General features: G+C 41.6%; 2 protein-coding genes across 2 annotated transcripts; one reads left to right on the forward strand and one right to left on the reverse strand.

Annotated features, from left to right (window-relative positions):
• Positions 1-699: 699 nt before the first annotated feature.
• LOC132155275 (ubiquitin carboxyl-terminal hydrolase 14-like) lies at positions 700-7,028 on the forward strand. The gene is made up of 16 exons (XM_059564154.1): positions 700-881; positions 1,963-2,108; positions 2,189-2,221; positions 3,020-3,124; positions 3,208-3,311; positions 3,397-3,455; positions 3,596-3,726; positions 3,807-3,887; positions 4,298-4,380; positions 4,725-4,839; positions 4,928-4,993; positions 5,102-5,194; positions 5,289-5,432; positions 5,510-5,567; positions 5,648-5,755; positions 6,303-7,028. Exons 1-16 carry the CDS (start codon positions 866-868, stop codon positions 6,437-6,439), a joined length of 1,479 nt encoding a protein of 492 aa, XP_059420137.1. The 5' UTR covers positions 700-865; the 3' UTR covers positions 6,440-7,028.
• A 139-nt stretch (positions 7,029-7,167) lies between these two features.
• On the reverse strand, positions 7,168-13,854 carry LOC132155276 (THO complex subunit 1-like). Its single transcript, XM_059564155.1, has 21 exons — positions 13,707-13,854; positions 13,253-13,326; positions 13,078-13,138; positions 12,923-12,992; positions 12,705-12,823; positions 12,113-12,161; positions 11,656-11,751; positions 11,497-11,579; positions 11,323-11,396; positions 11,131-11,239; positions 10,553-10,687; positions 10,365-10,465; positions 10,181-10,247; positions 10,048-10,098; positions 9,867-9,937; positions 9,628-9,723; positions 9,472-9,537; positions 9,313-9,396; positions 9,082-9,229; positions 8,399-8,483; positions 7,168-7,452 (listed from the first exon to the last, which is right to left on the reverse strand). Exons 1-21 carry the CDS (start codon positions 13,755-13,757, stop codon positions 7,175-7,177), a joined length of 1,968 nt encoding a protein of 655 aa, XP_059420138.1. The 5' UTR covers positions 13,758-13,854; the 3' UTR covers positions 7,168-7,174.
• Positions 13,855-19,827: the final 5,973 nt, after the last annotated feature.

Raw genomic sequence — 19,827 nt, forward strand, 5'->3', positions numbered from 1 at the left:
ATGATTGGTCTGTCAATCGACAGATGTGGTGTAATTGGTGCTTCCAGGATTGGTCACGCCCGGGGCGATTCCCGTAGTGGAATACGAACGAATGTTTGAAAGAGAACCAAGATTAACAAATGGCATAAAACAGTGCGTATTGACATTCATTTTTAACTCTTGTCAGATATAACCCAAAGGGTTTCCCATTTGACTTTATAATGTGATATTTCCCTCATGTTTATTTTGTACTTTAAGTCACAGATAATGGGTGTTCAATGTCAAATGTACTGCATTTATTCATATCAAATTCAAAATAACAGTAACCGTTCTTTAAAAATAAAGCCTAAAAATATCTCTCCTGACAAAATTACTAAAACCTCCCCAAGTTGGTCTTAACTGGTTGAAGTAGCAGGTTTTAGCTGGTCTTAGGCTCAACTTCTGGGTTCAAACATTTTATCTTATGCCACGAGAAAACAACAAACGGTGCTTATATACCATCAAAATATAATGTAAAAATGATAATCCTATCCTTCATGGTGGCATAGTAGCATTATTCAATGGCTTGGTTTTCAATATAGTCTTTGCCACTGGAAGGTAAGCAAGCAGAGTCAACATTATGTAATTAATATTCGTGATTAATGCCTTCAGCGTGCACCAAGCACCGTCTTCGAGAGCTTATTATTAATATTCGTAACCCCAAACTTCGCCATGTGATTCCTGATGAAGTCTGCTCAGTCGCTCGCGGAGCTCATCGATCGCGTCTCGCGCAGTTGCAGCGTCATCGTGGGCTGCTGTTTGAATGAAGTTCAGAGACGCTCAAATCTTCCGCACCCCGACTTAAACCCGGCCTTTGGAGTCGAATAGAAGACAAGACAAGAGAAAGATGCCCGTATTTACAAGTCTGTTTACGAGATTGTTTTACATAAACCATAGTTGGTTTTTAAACGACGACAGAAGCGTGAAAAGAAGCAGCGCCGTTAGCATTAAACATTAGCTTCAGGCCTCAAGTGATAGTTTCTGTTTTAAAACAGGGAGAAGCTCAACAAGAACACCCTCTGGTGTGCCTTTTATATAGGAGAAGCGTCTATTTTATATGTATGTTTATTGTTTGTAATATAAAGCATTATATGAGTGATGCAGCATGTTGTTATCACACCGGCTACGCGGCTTACACTTTATTAAAATGCCTTTTAAACTTATAACGTTATCACTTTTCAATCCACAGACCGTTTTATTGAATATTGTACTGTATACAGACTTTACGTCCACATTTATGCAGAATTGACTCTAGAACTCGATTCATCACGCCTGGTAGTGTCTATTGAACTACATGACACATTACTCGTTCAATTTAAAGCATTTCTATAGACAGATCTGTTAAAGCTATATTCATTCGTGTCATTTTTGTAGGGAAACTTAAGTCTCTTATGTGGTTAGTTTGTCTTGAGTGTGGGCTAGATTAATTAATTGTGTTAGTGGGTTTCCAAACGATTTAAAGGAACAGTTCACCCCAAAATGTCACTTTTGTCATCATTAACTCACCCTAATTTTATTCCACAGTCTCCATTAATCCTTAGAACACAAAAGGAGATGTTTTGCAAAATGTTAAAGCTGCTTATTGTTAAAGAATAGGCAAAAATTGGGGGAAATGCCTTTAGAAGTAATCAACTTGTGCACTGTTTAAAGTCTGTTAATTTAATGTGAAGAACAGCATAAAATTTCAGTTTTTCTTTTTTTCTTTCTGCCTGGCTTGCAAGTTTTGTTGAGTCCCACATGACATGACAATGCACAAAAGTTGAAGTGCAGATGTGCATTTCATTATGCTAGTAATATTTGTTTCCCCCCGAAACAAAACAAAAAAATCTCAATTTTGAGTGGAAGATCATTGAATTTTCACTTTAGCTGGCACTTTTAAAGTCTTGGCTTTAGCACAGGTTTTGGACATTTTTCCCATTTTCTCATGTGTTTTTGCAATCTTAGTGAATGTGAAATGGGGGAAGGAGAAGTTTGATGCGGTGGAGCTGAACACGGAGGAGCCTCCCATGGTGTTCAAAGCCCAGCTCTTCGCTCTTACAGGGGTTCAGCCAGAGAGACAGAAAGTCATGGTGAAAGGAGGAACGCTGAAGGTACTCCGGCTGTCAGCTGTTATTAAGAACATGTGTCTTTAGATCTACTCTATTTGACTGACTTGACTCTTGTTCGCCAGGATGACGAGTGGGGCAACATCAAGTTGAAAAATGTAAGTATGTTACTAAATCTAAGGTCCAAGATTCTATCTATGACTTTAAACATCTAAAGTTCTAAAAAGGAAGTTTTGTTTTGGAATCAGAATTCAGCGGTTATTGCTTAAATATTTAAGGATATGATTCAAGCGGGGTTATCCAATAGTGCACCATGAAATAAATACTTGTTCCTGGCCTTATTATACACATTCAACATGAACACATAGTACCAAACTGTTCACTATATCTAAGGATGCCGAATATAAAGTGGGAGCTAAATACTTATCGCCACAACTCAAGAAAGAAAAGCTTTGCACTGAAGTACACCACTCACGAGGATGCTTCACTCAACAAGAGTAAATAGGCACAGAATATGCATTTAAAGAAGATTTTCATATATATTATGTATGCATTTAAACAAGAAATTCCAGACTAGAAAATACAGCAAAACAAACTAAAGAAAACCTAAACCCAATAAAATAATATAACCAACAAATAGACTCTGCAAAGCTGCAATACAAACTTTTAAAAAACTTTACCACAACATGCATTGAATTGAGCGCTCAGTGTTCACTAAATAGTGATATCCATCTAGACTCACCGCCAGTGTAGTACACTTTGAAAGACTTGCACTGTGAACTTGACCAAAAAAACCTCCTTAAAAATAAGTTTCAATCCAACTGGCTCTATTCTGTTTCTGAACACACATTTTTCATAATCCAGCCCATTTTCCTGCTTGAGTGATGCATCACAGTATTAAACATCAGTGGGTTGCAAGTGCTGTTTCATGTTGACTCTGAATGCGCTGGATGCAGGGGATGACTCTTCTGATGATGGGCTCTGCGGACGCTCTTCCTGAAGAGCCTGTAGTGCGGCCCATGTTTGTGGAGGACATGACGGAGGAGCAGCTTGCATCCGCGGTGAGTTTTCAGCCAACAGAATATCAAAATAATCTGCTAGAAACAAGAAAACAACTCGTCTCTGTAATCTCCGTCACATTCAGATGGAGTTGCCGTGTGGATTGACAAATCTGGGCAACACATGCTACATGAACGCAACAGTGCAGTGTCTCCGCTCTGTGCCTGAGCTCAAAGATGCTCTCAGGAGGTACAGTTTAGGCATATCCTTCATATTAAGTTTATTTTGCATAATGCATCAATGTCTTTTAGTGATCGTTTTCCTCCATCTGAAGGTACTCTGGTGCCTTGCGGTCCTCTGGAGCCAATGCACCTTCTCAGTACATCACAGCAGGTGACAGACTTTCACTGTCTCTTCAGGTTACACAATTCTTGGTTTTTTTCGTCAACGCTTGAGGATCTGTATTCCCAAGATTAACTTAAGATGAATCTGCATGTTTAGCACATGTTTGATCGAGTCAATTCTTCACTTAGCTATGCGTGATTTGTACGAGTCCATGGATAAGACCTCGTCAAGCATTCCTCCCATCATCCTGCTGCAGTTCCTGCACTTGGCCTTCCCACAGTTCGCCGAAAAAGGAGACCAGGGCCAGTACCTCCAGCAGGTCACATTTCATCTTTAATCTGAATATCTTCTGTTAAAATGGAAAGTTATAAAATGTTTTTCTCTCTCTCATTCACCCAGGATGCCAACGAGTGCTGGCTTCAGATCATGCGGGTCCTTCAGCAGAAATTAGAACCTCAAGAACCAGAAACCCCAATGGAGGCAAGCTGATCATATTATATATTCTGTTTCATAACTATTTAATTACAGAGAAACATATGGAAGCCCTTTTCTGACACTGAAAAAAAGAAAAAAAAATGGTTATTGCTTTTTATCTCACAATTCTATAAACGTGCAAGTGTGAGATTTAAAGTCAGAATTGTGAGATATAAATTATATAAAAAGAATTGCGAGTTTATATCACGGAATTCTGAGGAAAAAAAAGAAAGTCGCAAGTAACCTATTAAAAAATATTTATTTAGTAGCGGAAATGGGCTTCCATAGAAACTTTTCTATGTTTTAATGTCTTAATCATATTTTTTTGAAAACTACAAAATGTGTGTTTTTTTATTTTATTTTATAAATAATTATAATTATAATTTTCTTCTGCGTGTTTTTGATTTGATTAACAGACTGACAGTGATAGTGGAGCCGCTGCCGCCGCAAAAAAGAAGAATTTCATCGATCAGTATTTTGGTGTTGAATTTGAAACTACGTATCCTTTATCGTGCAAATCTATACCAGCGTGTGCTCTCTCAGATAGTACTTCTGAGTGCTGTCTTGTTACTTCATAACCTGCATCGCACCGTTTCTTTAACGTTTACTTGTTAAAGTTATCCTAAAGTGATATTTTGCACTTCCAGTAAGTGAGATGCGGTGCATTAAATCATAGTTGTCACAGGATATGACCTGTTAAGATCTACAGTGCTTTTCTCTTTTGAATTCACTGCATCGTTTGGATTGAATACACTGCGGTGTGTGAGAGGTTTGCAATACTTCATGCAGTTGAACCAGAGTTTTGATGTGATATTTGAAGGTCCTTAACCTGCATGTGTCCAGTATGAAGTGCACTGAGTCAGAGGATGAGGATCCGACTAAAGGCACAGAGAGCCAGCTGCAGCTTAGCTGCTTCATCAATCAGGAAGTCAAATATCTCGCCACTGGACTCCGATTGGTGAGTGAGACGTCTGGTACATACAGTTAGACGCACCACCAGTGCTCACAGCCCCTGTTCATCTTTATCTTTTCCTCATTGTGTCTAGAGGCTACAGGAGGACATTACAAAGTTATCCCCATCCTTGAAAAGAAATGCCCTCTATCTCAAATCGGTATGCTTTATCTTCTGACTTTTGTGGAGTCTTTTGAAGAAATGCTCTTTTGTTAAAGTTTTTTCTCTTATGAAATGAAAAGTCACTTGTTGTGTTACCGCATTTCAGTCCAAAATCAGCCGTCTCCCAGCATACCTCACGGTTCAGATGGTCCGGTTCTTTTACAAAGAGAAAGAGTCAGTGAATGCCAAAGTCCTTAAGGTAGGTCATATGCTCTGAGTGAGTCGGCATATAAAGTGTTATTTGTTGTATTGATTTGTTTGTTTTTTTTGCATTTTAATTTTGCTGCATTTAGGATGTCAAATTTCCTCTTATGCTGGACGTCTATGAGCTGTGCACTGCTGAACTGCAGGAGAAGATGGTTTCTGTGAGGTCAAAGTTCAAGGTGGTTGAAGACAAGAAGCTGGAGATGCAGCAGCAGCAGCAGCCCAAAGCAAGTGTCCTATGATGTCAAACTGAATGCTTCACGCATGTAGAAAACCCGCCTGTGATATTTTATTTCTCATTTAACAGGAGAATCTAAAGGTTGGGGCTCCGAAGGAAACAAAATACGAACCATTCTGTTTTTCTGAAGGTTAGTTCTCATTTCAACGTGGTTCTGAAAGTTTACTCTGCGGGTGGATTTATGAACTTTTAACTCTTTCTTCTCTGTAGACTTGGGCTCTAACAACAGTGGTTACTACGAACTGCAAGCGGTTTTGACGCATCAGGGCCGATCCAGTTCATCTGGCCACTACGTCAGCTGGGTTAAAAGGAAAGAAGGTCAAGTATAGTCAGTGTGTCTCTGTTCATGGGATAGTCCAGCTTCAGTTGCTGGTCCCCATTGACTTGCATAGTGTTTTCCATACTATGTAAGTCAATGGGGACCGGCAACTTAAGGTGAACCATCCCTTTAAATAACAGCAAACATTTACATGCATCATTTGTAGAATGCATAGTTTTTTGCCTTTGTAACTGTAAATGCATTGTGATTGCATGCTTGGGTGAGTATTCTAGGATTTTTATGAGCAAAATTGTTACATTACTAGTATTACAGTAATGTTATTTTTAAAAGTAAGGCATTATACATTATTAGTGACTTTTGCATTCTGCGCTCAGCTGGCCTTGGCTATCTCACGCTCTTACAGCTCTGTATTAAGATCTGTTTTTGTTGGTCCAATCACAACTGTACAAAGCTTAAATGTGTAAACATGGTCTGAAATGTTTTCAGCTCGTCCACTTCCACTGGTTTTTTTTTTTTGGACACCCCTGCTATTGAGTGTTTTAACTTTCTAGCTGATGTTGACTTTTTCCTCTCTCTTCTGGACAGATGAATGGGTGAAGTTTGATGACGATAAGGTCAGTGTTGTGACCCCTGAGGACATCTTGAAGCTGTCTGGTGGTGGTGACTGGCATATAGCATACGTCCTTCTGTATGGCCCTCGGCGTCTGGAGATACTGGAGTAACCGCGGTTCACAGAGGAGACTTGAAACATAATTGCCATTTCAGAGCACTGTCTGTATAGATGTGCAAATAAATTTTGGTGTCTTTAAAAACATGACCTTAATATTTACTGAACTCTTCATGCATCATCACACAAGCGGCATGTTAAAGGGTTTTTTTTTTTGTATCCCTTTTTTGGATGATAGATTGCTTGACGCGATCCTTGTTTGGATTTGGAGCAGTGGTTTTATAAATGTTTTCTATATGCATTTAATATTTTTTAAGCCTTGTGAAAAGGCATTCATGCTCAATAGACAGTATCCCACCGCGGGAGAAGTAGTGACTTGATTTACAAAGATGTTCAGACTTACAAATGCATCAAGACGTAAGATTCTGGGATCTCATAAGAAACGCAAATTGTTTACAATGTTATGTTGTGCGCGTGTGTGAATTTCATATCTAAGCACGTCTTTATGCTCAATTACTGCTTGTCACTGTAAACTCATCTGTCTTTAAATACTCGAATACAATCAGAGTAAGAGAACTTGAGCTCTGTAATATGTTATTGACTACTGGCTCTTCTGAAACGGTGAAATAAACATGCAATTGACACTCTTGTGTGTATTTTACCAAAAAAAAACTAAAAAACTATCCGATTCATTTTTAAATGAACATTTATTTCAGAAATGTAAAGAATGCATTTCATTGAAGTACGGTCGAAGTTTAAAACAAAGCAAGAAAATGTTGGCGATGTGGATTCATGTTTCGCTGAGACCTTCTGTGATGTTACTGAAACCAGCCGCGTTCAGAGCCGTGACCAGGCTCTCCATCGTGGCTTGAGGGCCTTCTCGGTCCTGCCAGGCCACCAGCAGCATCTTGGCCTGCAGTTCTACATCCTCGCTGTCAGACTCGATCACGCGGATCTCCTTCTCACTCATCTCCAGGTGGTCAGCCACCGTCTTCCACTTGGACCCAAGCTTGGCCGCGATCTCATCCATCTGACTGTTGGTCACTGCCTTGCTCTGAATGCTGGGACCTGGAGAAAAAAAGTTCACTTTTTGTTATCAAACATGTGATTTATTAGGGGTCGATCTACAAAGGGGCAAAGACCTTGTAACCTTTCTATAGAACTAGATGTAAAAAAAAAAAAAAAGACATAGGACATTGCAAAACTGGAGCATCCCAAACCCTCTAGTGCCACCAAAGGTTTACAGTTTCTACTATGCTTATGCTATGACCTTAACGCCTAGTAACACAATTTGACAACATAGTTTTTCGATTTAAAAAAATGACTTTTTCAAACTCATTGAGCCTGTTTAAACATGGATTGAAATGTCTAAGATCAGTATCTCAACACTTTGGCATATTGAGACGATCGATACTTTGTATACTAGACTCATTCCTTTAGATTCAGTGCAACATAAATCAAACAATACTGTTGAGCGACAATCATTTTGAATTTAGTCATAAAATGCTGTTTTACGAATGCATTGTCAAACGATCTTGAAATAGCACAGTTGAAGATGTGATGCTCACAGGGTCTCTGCAGGATTTTTAAATCAAATTCAAGACCGGCACAAATAAAATTAATGGCATGTAAGATGGGTATGGCAATGTCTAAAAAGCATGATGTACTACAGAAGCAGGGAAAAACTGGTTTAAATCCCTTACTTCCTCTAGCTCTCTAAAAAAAACAACAACTAGCGACTGTCTCAGTATGTGCTGCGGTACATTTTCTCTGCTCACCTCGAGCAAAAATAATCATCCCTGAAACTTTTATCCTACATTAACGACAGATAGATGAAAGTGCCATGCTGTGATGACGCTTTGGAAACAAAAACAAAAGTACACAGCGAAGCGAGCAACACGACTCCTATGGAGTTATTTTCTAGCAACGTGTGAAAAAAACACACCGTGTGCACAGAATCCAGCAAGCAGGGCAATTTCTGATTTGGTTTTTGATTTCTCATAAAAACACTCACTGTCATTGCTGTCTTTTAACAGGTTATCTCCATTCTCATCATCATCCTCCTCTCCTGTTTTTATCTCCTCAGAAGGAAGGTCCTTCTGTTGGAAGGGAAACAAAGATAAAGTTAAGTCTTTGGATTTTAAAATATCACTTAAAATATTGAATATTGGAGTAAAATATTAAGCAGAATATTTGAGTGATTTTTGTCATTTAAATTATATTGTACACCATCCTTCACTAATGTTCATGAAGAACCATTGACATCCATGGAACTTTTCCATTACACAGAGTGGGAAAGCCTTCTTTAGATTATTACAAAAAAAAAAATCCCTCTTTTAAGAACTGAATCCAAAATGTTTTTACTGCATCCCTGAAAAAAAAAGAACCTTTTTGAAGTTTTCCTTTTCTTTAAGAGTGTGGTGAGGAGTGTCAATAATTACGGAATGCATAGATAAAAAAATAAATAAAAAAATATATGCATGCTTCTATTATTTTAATAATTAGATATTTGTGAATATATCCAATGAAAGACCAAAAGATTTTTTACGTGGTCTGTTTAGCTCATGTTTAACAAGGGTGCCAATATCTGTTGACGACTCTTGTATACGCTGCGATTATATCAGCCACTGAAAAGCCTGAATGTTATCTACAGTCTAGAAAACTCTCTAGTGGTTAATAATGTGGATGTCCGCTCACAGGAAGCTCTTTGGCCAGTTTGATGACCATGTTCTCCAGATAGTCTGCCAGACTCTTGAACTGCTGGTTGGTGGGCTGGAAGAAGTGCGGACTCCTTCTGGACAGCAATCGCAAGGCTCGCCAACCGTAGTTTGAGTTACGCACAACTCTGAGGGAAGATTACAAATAATTAATTTACTCTGATGCACATTTCGATCATTTACGAGACTGAAAACGCTTAAATCTCTGTACTTGTACTCATCCTCCACCATGTTGGTTGGATCTGCCTGCTCGATGGCTTCTACAAAAAACTCCTCCAGTGACGGCATGAACTCCCTTTAATCGAGACATGTATTAATGCAACATTTCTCGCATGAAGCATCCGTGTGCAAGCGTTTCCCAAACACAAACCTGCTATCTGACTTGCAGGCCTCCATGTTGTCCGGGTTTAGATTCCAGAGCCTCGTGAGCTCCTCACTGTTGATGGTCAAGAACAGCAAAATAAGATCTGAATCGAAGACTTCACCTCTGTTACATAAGTCACACAGCAATCAATTACGATCTTACTTTCCCATGAGGATCTTGCGATCTGGGCCCTTCCCCAAAAAGTCCTCTGGTGCTGGTCTCTTTCTGCTGGGACGGATGGGTTTGGTCTCTGCTGGTCTGAGAGACAAGTCACACATCCATTCAGAACTAGATTCAGATCTGGCTCATTTATATGTCTGGTCTTCTCCAAATCATGCATGCTTCTTCAGAGTCATTACATCTGTATTACAAAACGCTTTAAAGCAAATTTATGGCAACACCTTTCTTTCACAAAGCTCGGACAGCCTTCATTTTTCCAAGAGTTCCAGTTTTCTTCTGTATTCAGGATGTGCTGTTGACGATATAATGAATATGTTAAAATCATAAAATGATGAAGCTTTTAGAGCAGTAGGCTGCAATATACGTGTTCAACTACAATCCATATGTGCGTATACTACTTACCTCAACCATAGATGCAAACTTGTCTCCATCTGGAGGGGTTTCTTTCACTAACTTAAATGAAAAGTAGGTGAACAGTAATAAATGAATATGAAACGCACACCTCAAATCAGTGATTCTTAAGATTACAACAGACCTGATAGACTAGTTTGGTTGTGTCTTCAATCCACAAAGACTGATCGTCATTCAAAACACAGCTGGAGCTGTGATGGTTAGAGAAAAATTGCAGAATAAAAGAGTACATTACTGTTATCCTTCCAGCTTGGCAAGTCTAAATTATGACTGAAATGATGCTGAAGATGCTTGCTGTTTCTCCTGACCTCTTGAACTTGACCTGGCCCTTGAGATACTGGAAGAGGATGAGATACTGGAGCAGGATGTGTCGTCTGAAGTTGCTGTCACTGAGCTGAAGGTCCATCAACTGCAGAAAGATTTGCTTTGTGTTACCTGACGTGTATTTATAACAGCAGGACTCTCTTATTGAAGAGTAAAGACTGGAAGAACCCACTTTCTCACTGGTGAGGAACTTGGCAAAGTAGACGTGGTCTCCAGCAGCAGTCCTCATCTCCTCCAGCTTTCTCTTTGAGGCCTGCATGTCATCCAGCTTGAAGCTCTTGAACACAGCTAGCGTCTCGTCTGAATACTACAGAGAACACAAACGAGGGGAGATTTAAACAAGATACAGCTGCTCAAGTCAGTTGTTCTCTAGTTCACACAGATATGCTGTAGTCCATCGCGTTTAAACTGTGGACAACCGCAAAGTGTGCATAAACTCTGTCTACATTCAAGACCAAACTTAGGCTGTACTGAAACCTTTTTATAGGAAGCTTGATCAAATGCTTCTCAGCTCACCATTAGGTACCATTGTTTATTTTGGTTGTGCATGCTCATGCATCTCTGGTTATAACCGACCTGAGGTCTGGACTGGCAATGAAGACGTTTTAAGTGCAAAACCTTCGAAGGGTTGACTCATGAACTATCACCAGTTTGCAGTTTTACATTTAACTTCAAATACATCAAACACGACTGCCTTGGAGGAAGACTTCGGTTTGGATGAAACCATCGGATAACTGGATGATCCACTACCTTAAGGAAAGTCATCCATGAGAACTTGTCGTAGCACTGTACAGGGTTTCTGAAATAGTCCTGCAGGGTCCAGAATTTTCTGTACAAGTTGTAGTCAATAGGAATGGTGCTACAAAACAAAAGCCCTCAGCATTAGACACTAATGATTAAAAATGATGTGTTTCATGATGTGAAAATACAAATATGGTTTACCAGGGAGCAGGTGCATCTTCATCACCCATCTCTCCCTCCTCCACATCCATCCCCTCTTCTTTAACCTCGGTCTGCTTCGGGGGGAAAAAATAAACATGTCTAGCATCTAACGGCCAATTTTAAAAATGCATGACTAAAGTAAATCAAACCCAACATCTGTCAGCATGACTTTACCTGCAGTCCAAGTGTGCTCTCCTGCTCATTCTTATTGAACACGGTGATGTTATCAAGGTTGAACTGACTCTGTAAGTTCAGGCCTGTAATAGAAGGGAAAAACATTGAGTCATAAAATAACCACTGAACAAAAGAACCAAGAAATGTAAAAAAGTATACCTGATTTTTCTGACAAAGGAAAGAGACGTGCTAGAAACAGCTGGATTCGTCCACAAAACACGGTGTTCTGAGACTTGGAGAGTCTCCGGAGGAGGTCTGTAGACAAACACAGTGTTGATGTTAGGCTTCTCCTGCACATTCACAACAAATACCACTGAAGAAGATATACCTTAATATGTGTGTATTAGCGCTGGGTATACAGACAGAATTCATGAGTTGATTTAACTGATTATATTTCAACAAACCATAACAGAAACTATAATTATGACATAAAAAAATATAACAAGTTTTGATTACAAAATACATTTTTATTATAAAAACCGACAACTTTATTTTTTTCAGGAATAATGGTCTATTTTAAGATGTAGTATAAATATAACAAATTGTACTGTTTTAAGACAAATCCATCAGAGGAAAGAAAAAAAAATCATAAATAAAATTTAAACTTGAAACTCACCATTGCACATTCTTAACAAGTAATTTTTACCAGCAGAGTAAAATGTACTCTGTAAAAAAAAGGAAAGAAAGAAGAGCAGACATTAATAATAAAGCTGCAAATAGCAACTAAGGGGTCATTGGTATGCGATACACTTTAACAAAAAAAGTGACGACACTAATCATGTGACCCAAATTTGGTAAAGATTGACTGAACCGTCCAGGATTTTCAAAAACCGTCTTAGAGTTCAAAAAAGTAGGTTTTACTTACACTAAATGTGGCATGATATTACTTTATAGATTTACAATGAAAACAGGTCATTTTGATCATGTAGCATAGCAATACTATGTTTTTTCATTCAGCAACACAGCTAGAAATTGAAACAGAAACAAACAGCAGAAATATAGTATTTGAGAATTCGAGCCGCTGGTGGCGATTACATATTTCTTATGGTATAAATGTCCTCTTAATGGTGTGCAAAAGTTCATAATTTTCCATGCAAGTGGTTCTTTGGGTTGTCAGGAACAATTTCACTCCTATGATCCTACATATTTATCCAATTTATATCTACTTGCAAAAACTAAGCACTACCAACTACAAGTTCCATACGTACAGATTTCCACGTAGAGACATTTTCTTCAACAAAGGAGAAGATTTTGTCGCACTGGTCCAGAGGAAGACAGTCGAGAACATCTCCAAGCAGAAGAAAAGGAGTGCTGGCAGAGCAGACACCTGTGTGAAACCAATACATCAATGCAAACAGATGATGATCGGAAAATCTTTTGTTTTATATGTTAATATTTGTGTGAAAGGCTGGTACTGCACACATGCCTTCAGTCACGCCGTCTATACTGATGTAGATCAGAGAAAGGAAATCATCAACGTTTGCTTTCTGCTTCACCTTCAAAATCAAACCGTTATCATACACAATAACTCATCTGCATATTAATAGGAGTATTCTACACAAAGCAGAAGCAGTGACTCACGATCTGCTCCTCGAGAACTCCTCGCAGGGCTTGATCAAGAGTGGCTTTCTTCTCAGTTTCACTGTAGAGAAACACAAGATATCACAGATCAATGGTGTAACTTACGATGCTTTAAGCAAATAAACCTACAAATGAACACAAGACCATGAAAATCTTGATAAAGAGCCGTTATTACTTTCCAGGCAGATGGCTAAAAGCGCTGGTCAGGGGTTTACAGTTCCTGATATCCACAGCACTTTTAGTGGCAGCCTGGAAAAGAAAGTAAGTTTAATACAATTAGAGTAAAGCTGTTATAGACGGTATTTGAGACAAAAACAGCAAAGCGGCACGAGATCACGTGGTTTCCAGACGTAATCACACCAAAGCAGTGAAAATTATAATTTTTTCTTCATAAGTTAATATTGTTTTCATTTAGTATCACGATATTTCCATCGCAGTAACACATTATGTCCTTCACAAACACCATCGAAAGCATTCACTAAATTACTGTACACACGTCTATATATATATATACGACTTCGGAGAAGAGACTTGGCTGCTAAGGGACAGAAACACAACACTCTCATCTTTGAAATCATCTGTTAATGCCGGAGCACGTGTATCGGTGAGCGGTTGTGATGATAATTTACCGTGAATGTATCTCTGGCTTCAGTGAAGTCGAAGTGAGACGGAGGAGACATGTTTACTAGCGCTTTGTCTGCCTCGGAGTCGATCTACTTCCGGTTCTCCTTGTCTTTCGTTGGTTTAAATGTATTGGCGACACGCATGTATATCTCCACCTACTGGACTGCTGTGCAATCATGATTGTTTTCTTCTTCTTCAGATTTTTGCTTTTCCTTCAATCTGATGCAGTTTGACACCAGTTATAACGCTTTAAAAGGTGGGACGTTTGCCGTTGTATATTTAAAACAATAATATCTTACTCTAAACCTAAACTTGACAAATTATATGATTGGAAAGCTCTCTGATAGTTTTCATATTTTCACACAATTTTGCATCATAAGTATAGTTGTGTCCTTTACTATGAAAGTCCAAACACACACTCACAATCGTGCAAATGTTGGTTTTTAGGCTAAATATTCAGACCACAACAATTTTTAATATTATTTGTACAAAAATATTGAAAAAAAAAAACATATGTATTGTTATTCATGTTTTAATGTAGTAGTTTACAACAATCATGTCCATTTGATAAATGATCATGATTGAAATCCACATTTTGTTTGAGTTCCCTCTCGAGGCAGTAACTCAACATTACGTCAGCTAAGACGTATATGGGAACTCCTCCCTTCTTCACTTTCGCTGAAATCTTATTGGCTAACACCAGCTGGGGGACAGCTGGCCAATTGACGCGAAGCATGCAAATACTGACAGGTCAGCGGGCAGTATAAAATGTATGGGTGCGAAAATTACGTCAGAATCTCTTTCTTCACGCTAGAAGTCTTATCTAAGTCATCGTGGAAGTTAGCAATAGAGGACTACTCACCCTGTTTTTCCTCTCCGCATCCGATGGCTGCTACTGCTAGATTAGGACCAGTTCTGTGTGACCTGCCTGGAAGCTTCACACGGACAACAAGTGCGCCCACTGTGCCGAGCTGCCAGAGCGCCCTCAGGGCCAGAGTGGCTCGGACAACAGCGGGAATGAGGCCCACTGCCGCCAGCGAGCTGCTGGTGGGCCCTCCCCCGCCCGAAAACGAGTTCGACGTCGGCTTGGTGGACGATAGCTTCCGCCCCGCGAACTTCGTCCTCTTCGGAGCTGGCGAGAAGGACGACTCCATGTCGGATCAGAAAAGGTTTGGGTGTCTCAGTCGGACCGCCCCGACCAAGAGGGCCCTGCAGACCTCCAGGAGGAGCTCGTCCGGGTCTTCGGCAAGGCCGTCACGGAGCTGGGTCTCGCATGCAACGCACCTGACGAGCCTGTGAAAAGTAGCTGGACTCGTGGCTCCTCCAGTCGAAACGCTGCCAGACAGGATTGAGACAAGAACAAGAGCTCGTGGTGAAGTCGTGGGCTGCACCCCAATCGGCGCGCACCCACTCAGTAACCCACATTCCAGTAACCCCCCCCCCGTCGAGGAGACTGTTAACGTTTCCCTCTGCATTGGGTTCGGACCACAGCCTGCCTTCCAAGCCGTGCGGTTCACGGCCCATAGACGGATAAAGCCTATACTTCTTAGGGAAGGCAGCTTCTGCTCTTCATGCCAGGGCAATACTCCAGGTGTTTCAGGCAGACGGCGGCACAGTAGCGCTGACTTCATCAGGGATCTGCGCGCGGCAACCGTTCTCGCGCTGATGGCTACTAAGCGCTCTGCTCAGCTGTTTCATGGGGCTCATGGTCGTCCTTACAGGCACCTATGGCTTACCTTAGCTGACCTGGAAGACGCGGACCGTAGGACGCTCCTAAACGTTCCAGTTGCTCCCAAGGCGATGAACCACGTGATGCCCCTTCGCTGACTCCAGTCATCATCTGCGAGGTTCCGCTCTTCTGCACCTCATCAGGCTCTAAGACCAGCTAAAACAGCCCGCCGTGGCACCCTGCTTCAAACCGGACGCTTTTTTCGTCCGAAACCAGCAGTGGTAAGAGCCTGGGAGGAAACGTCAGGATCAGTTCAGGACCCCGCGCCACGAGAGAGCCAGCGCGCCACCCTTGGCCACCGAGCCGTCTCCCTGACCGACCGATAAAGTGGAAGAGTGTGCGCGCGGGAGGCCCCTCCCCCCAAGCACCATGTTCTGGGAATAATTCACGACAAATATTCTCTCCAATTCAAACGCAGACCTCCCCGCTTCAATGGCGTGGTCCCGTCACTGACTTTGCCCCAAAAACGCCCTGTTCTGCGACAGGAAGTTCTCAGTCTGCTCGAGAGGAGTGATAGAGTGAAATTTCCCTTGAGATCGATTGGAATGCGCAATGTTGAATTAACTGGATGATTGGCTGATTTTAGCCCACTCAAGAGATGTGCTATCAGTCACGTGGAAACAATGCTTCGCCATTTGGATACGCTGGGACTGCGAGTGAAAATGCAGAAGAGCGTGTTTTTACCGAGGCGGACCGTAACATATCTGGAAAACGGAATATGTTTGGACTTGTTGGCGATGTGAGCCCATTTCTTTCTAGAGCAATTTCATCGACTCTGCGCTGTTTCAGACCGGGCAGGTCGTTTTCACTGAGGGAATTTCAGAGGCTTCTGGGACTGATGGCGGCGGCTTCTTCAGTGTGCCATCTCGGTCTGCTGAATATGCGGCCGCTACGGTTTGGCTGTAAACTCGAGTTCCGAGTTCCCACAAGCTCATTACGGTCAGCATTACGGTGAGACCGTGGAACAGCCCGGATATGTTCAGCCCAGGAGTTCTTTTATCGATGAACGCATCTACTTCAGGCTGGGGAGCAGTGCGTCTGGGCGTACCTGCCTCAGGCCTGTGGTCAGAGTCACAGAGAAGGTGGCACATAAACCATTTGGAATTGGAAGCAGTGTCCTTAGCCCTGCAAGCCTTGCGGTCGAAACTGGAGCGGCAACATGTACTAATTCAAACCAACAACACGCCTGTGGTCTCGTACATAAATCGCCAGGGTGGCATGCATTCCAGAGTTCTATTCAAACAGGCAGCGAGTCTCCTGTTCTGGGCGGACCGACACTTAATCTCCATAAGAGCGTCGCACATCCCCGTTATTCTGAACCGTGGAGTGAGCATGCTTTTGAGGAACGGGATTCCTCAAGGAGATGGAGGCTTCACCCAGGATCAGATCAAATGATTAGGGAGGGAGGGAGGGCGGAAGTGGATTTGTTTGCCACGAGCGAGAACACGCACTGTAAGACATTCTTCTCACTCCCCGCTGCCGGGAGATGCTCTGACATCGCGTTGGCCGGAAGCCAGGCTTTACGCGTTCCCTCCGGTGAAGATTCTGCCTATGGTGTTGTGCAAATTCAGGGAGGAGAGAGCGTCAGTTATACTCGTGGCCCCGAACTGGCCGAATCAGCCCTGGTTCGCGGACCTGAGAGAGTAGTGATGGCTCCCCCATGGTCGCTGCTACGCTTTGAAGTGGGGAGCTTTCACAAATGGTGCGAAAACATTTATATTGACCCGGGGACCTGTTCCGTGCTGATGTTTTGCGCTTTCTACAGCACAGTATGAATAGCGGGAGTTTGCCATCCACGCTGAAAGTTTATGTGACCGCTATTGCCACTTTTCGTTCCCCGGTTGACGGGCAAACGATCGGTAAGCACGCTCTGGTAATCAGTTTTCTCAGGGGAGCAAGGAGATTGTGTCCTTCACGGCTGCCCTCCGTGCCGCTGTGGAATCTAGCTCTAGTTTTGAGGGCTCTATCTCTACTACCGTTCGAGCCCTTAGCTTCGATTGTGGTTAAGGAGCTTCCCTGAATACTGCCATGCTTCTTGCTCTCGCCTTGGCGAAGTGCCTTGGAGACTTTCATGAGTTTTTGGTGAACGATATTGCATCTGTTTCGGACCTGGCGACTGTAATGTCACTCTCCGGCCGAGACCGGGTTACATTTCGAAGTCACTCAATACACCGTTTTGTTTCCCTGCCTGCCTTATCTGCTGAGCTGTCAGCCTCGCGTGACACTGATGCTCAGAGCGCCGGGACCCTGTAAGGGTTTTACGGATGTATATGGATCGCTCGGCCGCCTTTCGTCAGTCGGACCAGCTGTTCGTGTGTTTGGTGGATGTAATAAGGGACGTGCTGTTTCTAAACAGCCAATATTAGATTAGTCATATTAAAATAGTTTTATTTTATTCTTAGATATTTGTAAAGCTTTTGACACTGTGGAACATAATTTTTTATTTTCTTCTTTAAAGGTTTTTGGATTTGGTGAGTTCTTTTGTGCAGCATGTTGAAACCCTGTATAATGATGCAAATTGAACTACCTCTAGATTTGATTAAAAATAGGTATTAGACAGGGTTGTCCTATCTATCCATATCTTTTCCTGCTTGTAACCCAATTATTATCTGTGCATGTTAAAAAAAGTATTCTTAAGGGTGTCTCAATTGCAAGTCAGTTAGCCGATGATACGACACTTTTTTGAAAAATAGTGCCCAATTTCCAACTGCAGTTAATGTTATTAATACGTTTTCTAGTGCCTCTGGTCTCAATATTAGTAAGTGTGAACTAATGGCTGTTAAAGACTGTGATGTAATAGATATTTGTAACATTCATGTAAAAGATAGTGTTACATACTTAGGAATCATTATTGTTAAAGACCAGCTGAAAAGATGTTCTCTCAATTTTAACCCCAATTGATAAAACTAAAAGAAAATTCAACTTCTGGCTTCAAAGAGATCTATCCCAAAAGGGAAGAGTTCTCCTTACTGTCATGATCCGGTAATTGAACTTCCATTTATCCACTACCAGAGGTCATCATCCACAACACAGACTCTCACATTACACAGTACACCCTGGAATACATTTCAATAACAATCACACCATGCACCTGTGACCAATCACACACACAAAGCACAATCGTCAGACACACTTTATAAGCACAGGACTTTCTATCACACACTGCCGAGTATTGTTCTGCACATATCCCTCCCCTAGACTATTCCGTGTTAGTTTTCATAGTCTTCTTTCAATTTCTAGCTTTGACAGTTTTGTGTGTTTCTAGTTTTCATACTCTTGTTTCAGTTTCTAGTTTTCATAGTTTAGTCTTTTTACCCTTTTGGTCTGGATACTGGATTACCCCTCTTGCTTAGCCCTCTGGACATTGTTCGCTAATCGAAGACCCACGTGTGCCCTAGGAAAATTCTTGTGTCTTGCCCTCTATATACCTGTTTGCAAGTGTTTGACCCATGCCTGTTATGACCACGTCTCTGTCCAATAAAAGCTTGCATATGGATCCGCATGTCTCATGTCTAATTGGCTCCCATGTTACACTTACGAAGGCTGAAGGTATATCCCGACTTCGCACCTAAAGCCATAAAGAAGACGGCCCATGCGATCGGACGGAGCACAGAAGGCACAGAAATGCTCTAAGGCGATGAGTCACTTCCTTCCACGCTGGCACACAACATCCTGCACACAGTAGATCCTCATCTGCTTCCAAACGGTCGTCGAAGCGCCCCCCCTCTGCTTCCATTTCATAAGCGCCAGACCCGGAGCCATCTGTTCATTACAAAATTCCATGGCAGAGGACACCAAAGGAAAGGGGTCACGGCTTCAAGAAATGTCGGCCATCCAGGAGGAACCCATCCATCGGAATAAAAGCCTCGTTTTAGATGGGAGGGTGCAGAGGAGGAGAGCGCTGAGCAACAGGCCCACTAAAAAGCATCTGAGATGTTCTCTCAATTTTAACCCCATAATTGATAAAACTAAAAGAAATTCAACTTTTAGCTTCAAAGAGATCTATCCCTAAACGGAAGAGTTCTCCTTACTGTCATGATCCGGTCGTTGAACTTCCATTTATTCACTACCAGAGGTCATCATCCACAACACAGACTCTCACATTACACAGTACACCCTGGACTACATTGGTGCTTCATTGCACCAATCACATTCACCTGATAACAATCACACCATGCACCTGAGACCAATCACACACACAAAGCACAATCATCAGACACACTTTATAAGCACAGGACTTTCTCTCACACACTAGCGAGTTTTGTTCTGCACATATCCCTCCCCTAGACTATTCCGTGTTAGTTTTCATAGTCTTCTTTCAATTTCTAGCTTTGACAGTTTTGTGTGTTTCTAGTTCTCATACTCTTGTTTCAGTTTCTAGTTTTCATAGTTTAGTC

This window comes from Carassius carassius, chromosome 12 (genome assembly GCF_963082965.1).
Source record: "Carassius carassius chromosome 12, fCarCar2.1, whole genome shotgun sequence".
Classification (NCBI taxonomy): domain Eukaryota; kingdom Metazoa; phylum Chordata; class Actinopteri; order Cypriniformes; family Cyprinidae; genus Carassius; species Carassius carassius.

Bases quoted from the DNA above. Each gene is read 5' to 3' on its own strand.
- LOC132155275 (XM_059564154.1), top strand. The intron at 3,727-3,806 runs GTCACATTTCAT...TCATTCACCCAG, and splicing joins AGGGCCAGTACCTCCAGCAG to GATGCCAACGAGTGCTGGCT. The intron at 4,994-5,101 runs GTATGCTTTATC...ACCGCATTTCAG, and splicing joins ATGCCCTCTATCTCAAATCG to TCCAAAATCAGCCGTCTCCC.
- LOC132155276 (XM_059564155.1), bottom strand. From the start codon at position 13,757: ATGTCTCCTCCGTCTCACTTCGACTTCACTGAAGCCAGAGATACATTC. The intron at 9,397-9,471 runs GTTTGTGTTTGG...TCTCGATTAAAG, and splicing joins GCCTGCAAGTCAGATAGCAG to GGAGTTCATGCCGTCACTGG. The intron at 8,484-9,081 runs GTGAGCGGACAT...CCCTTCCAACAG, and splicing joins AACTGGCCAAAGAGCTTCCT to AAGGACCTTCCTTCTGAGGA.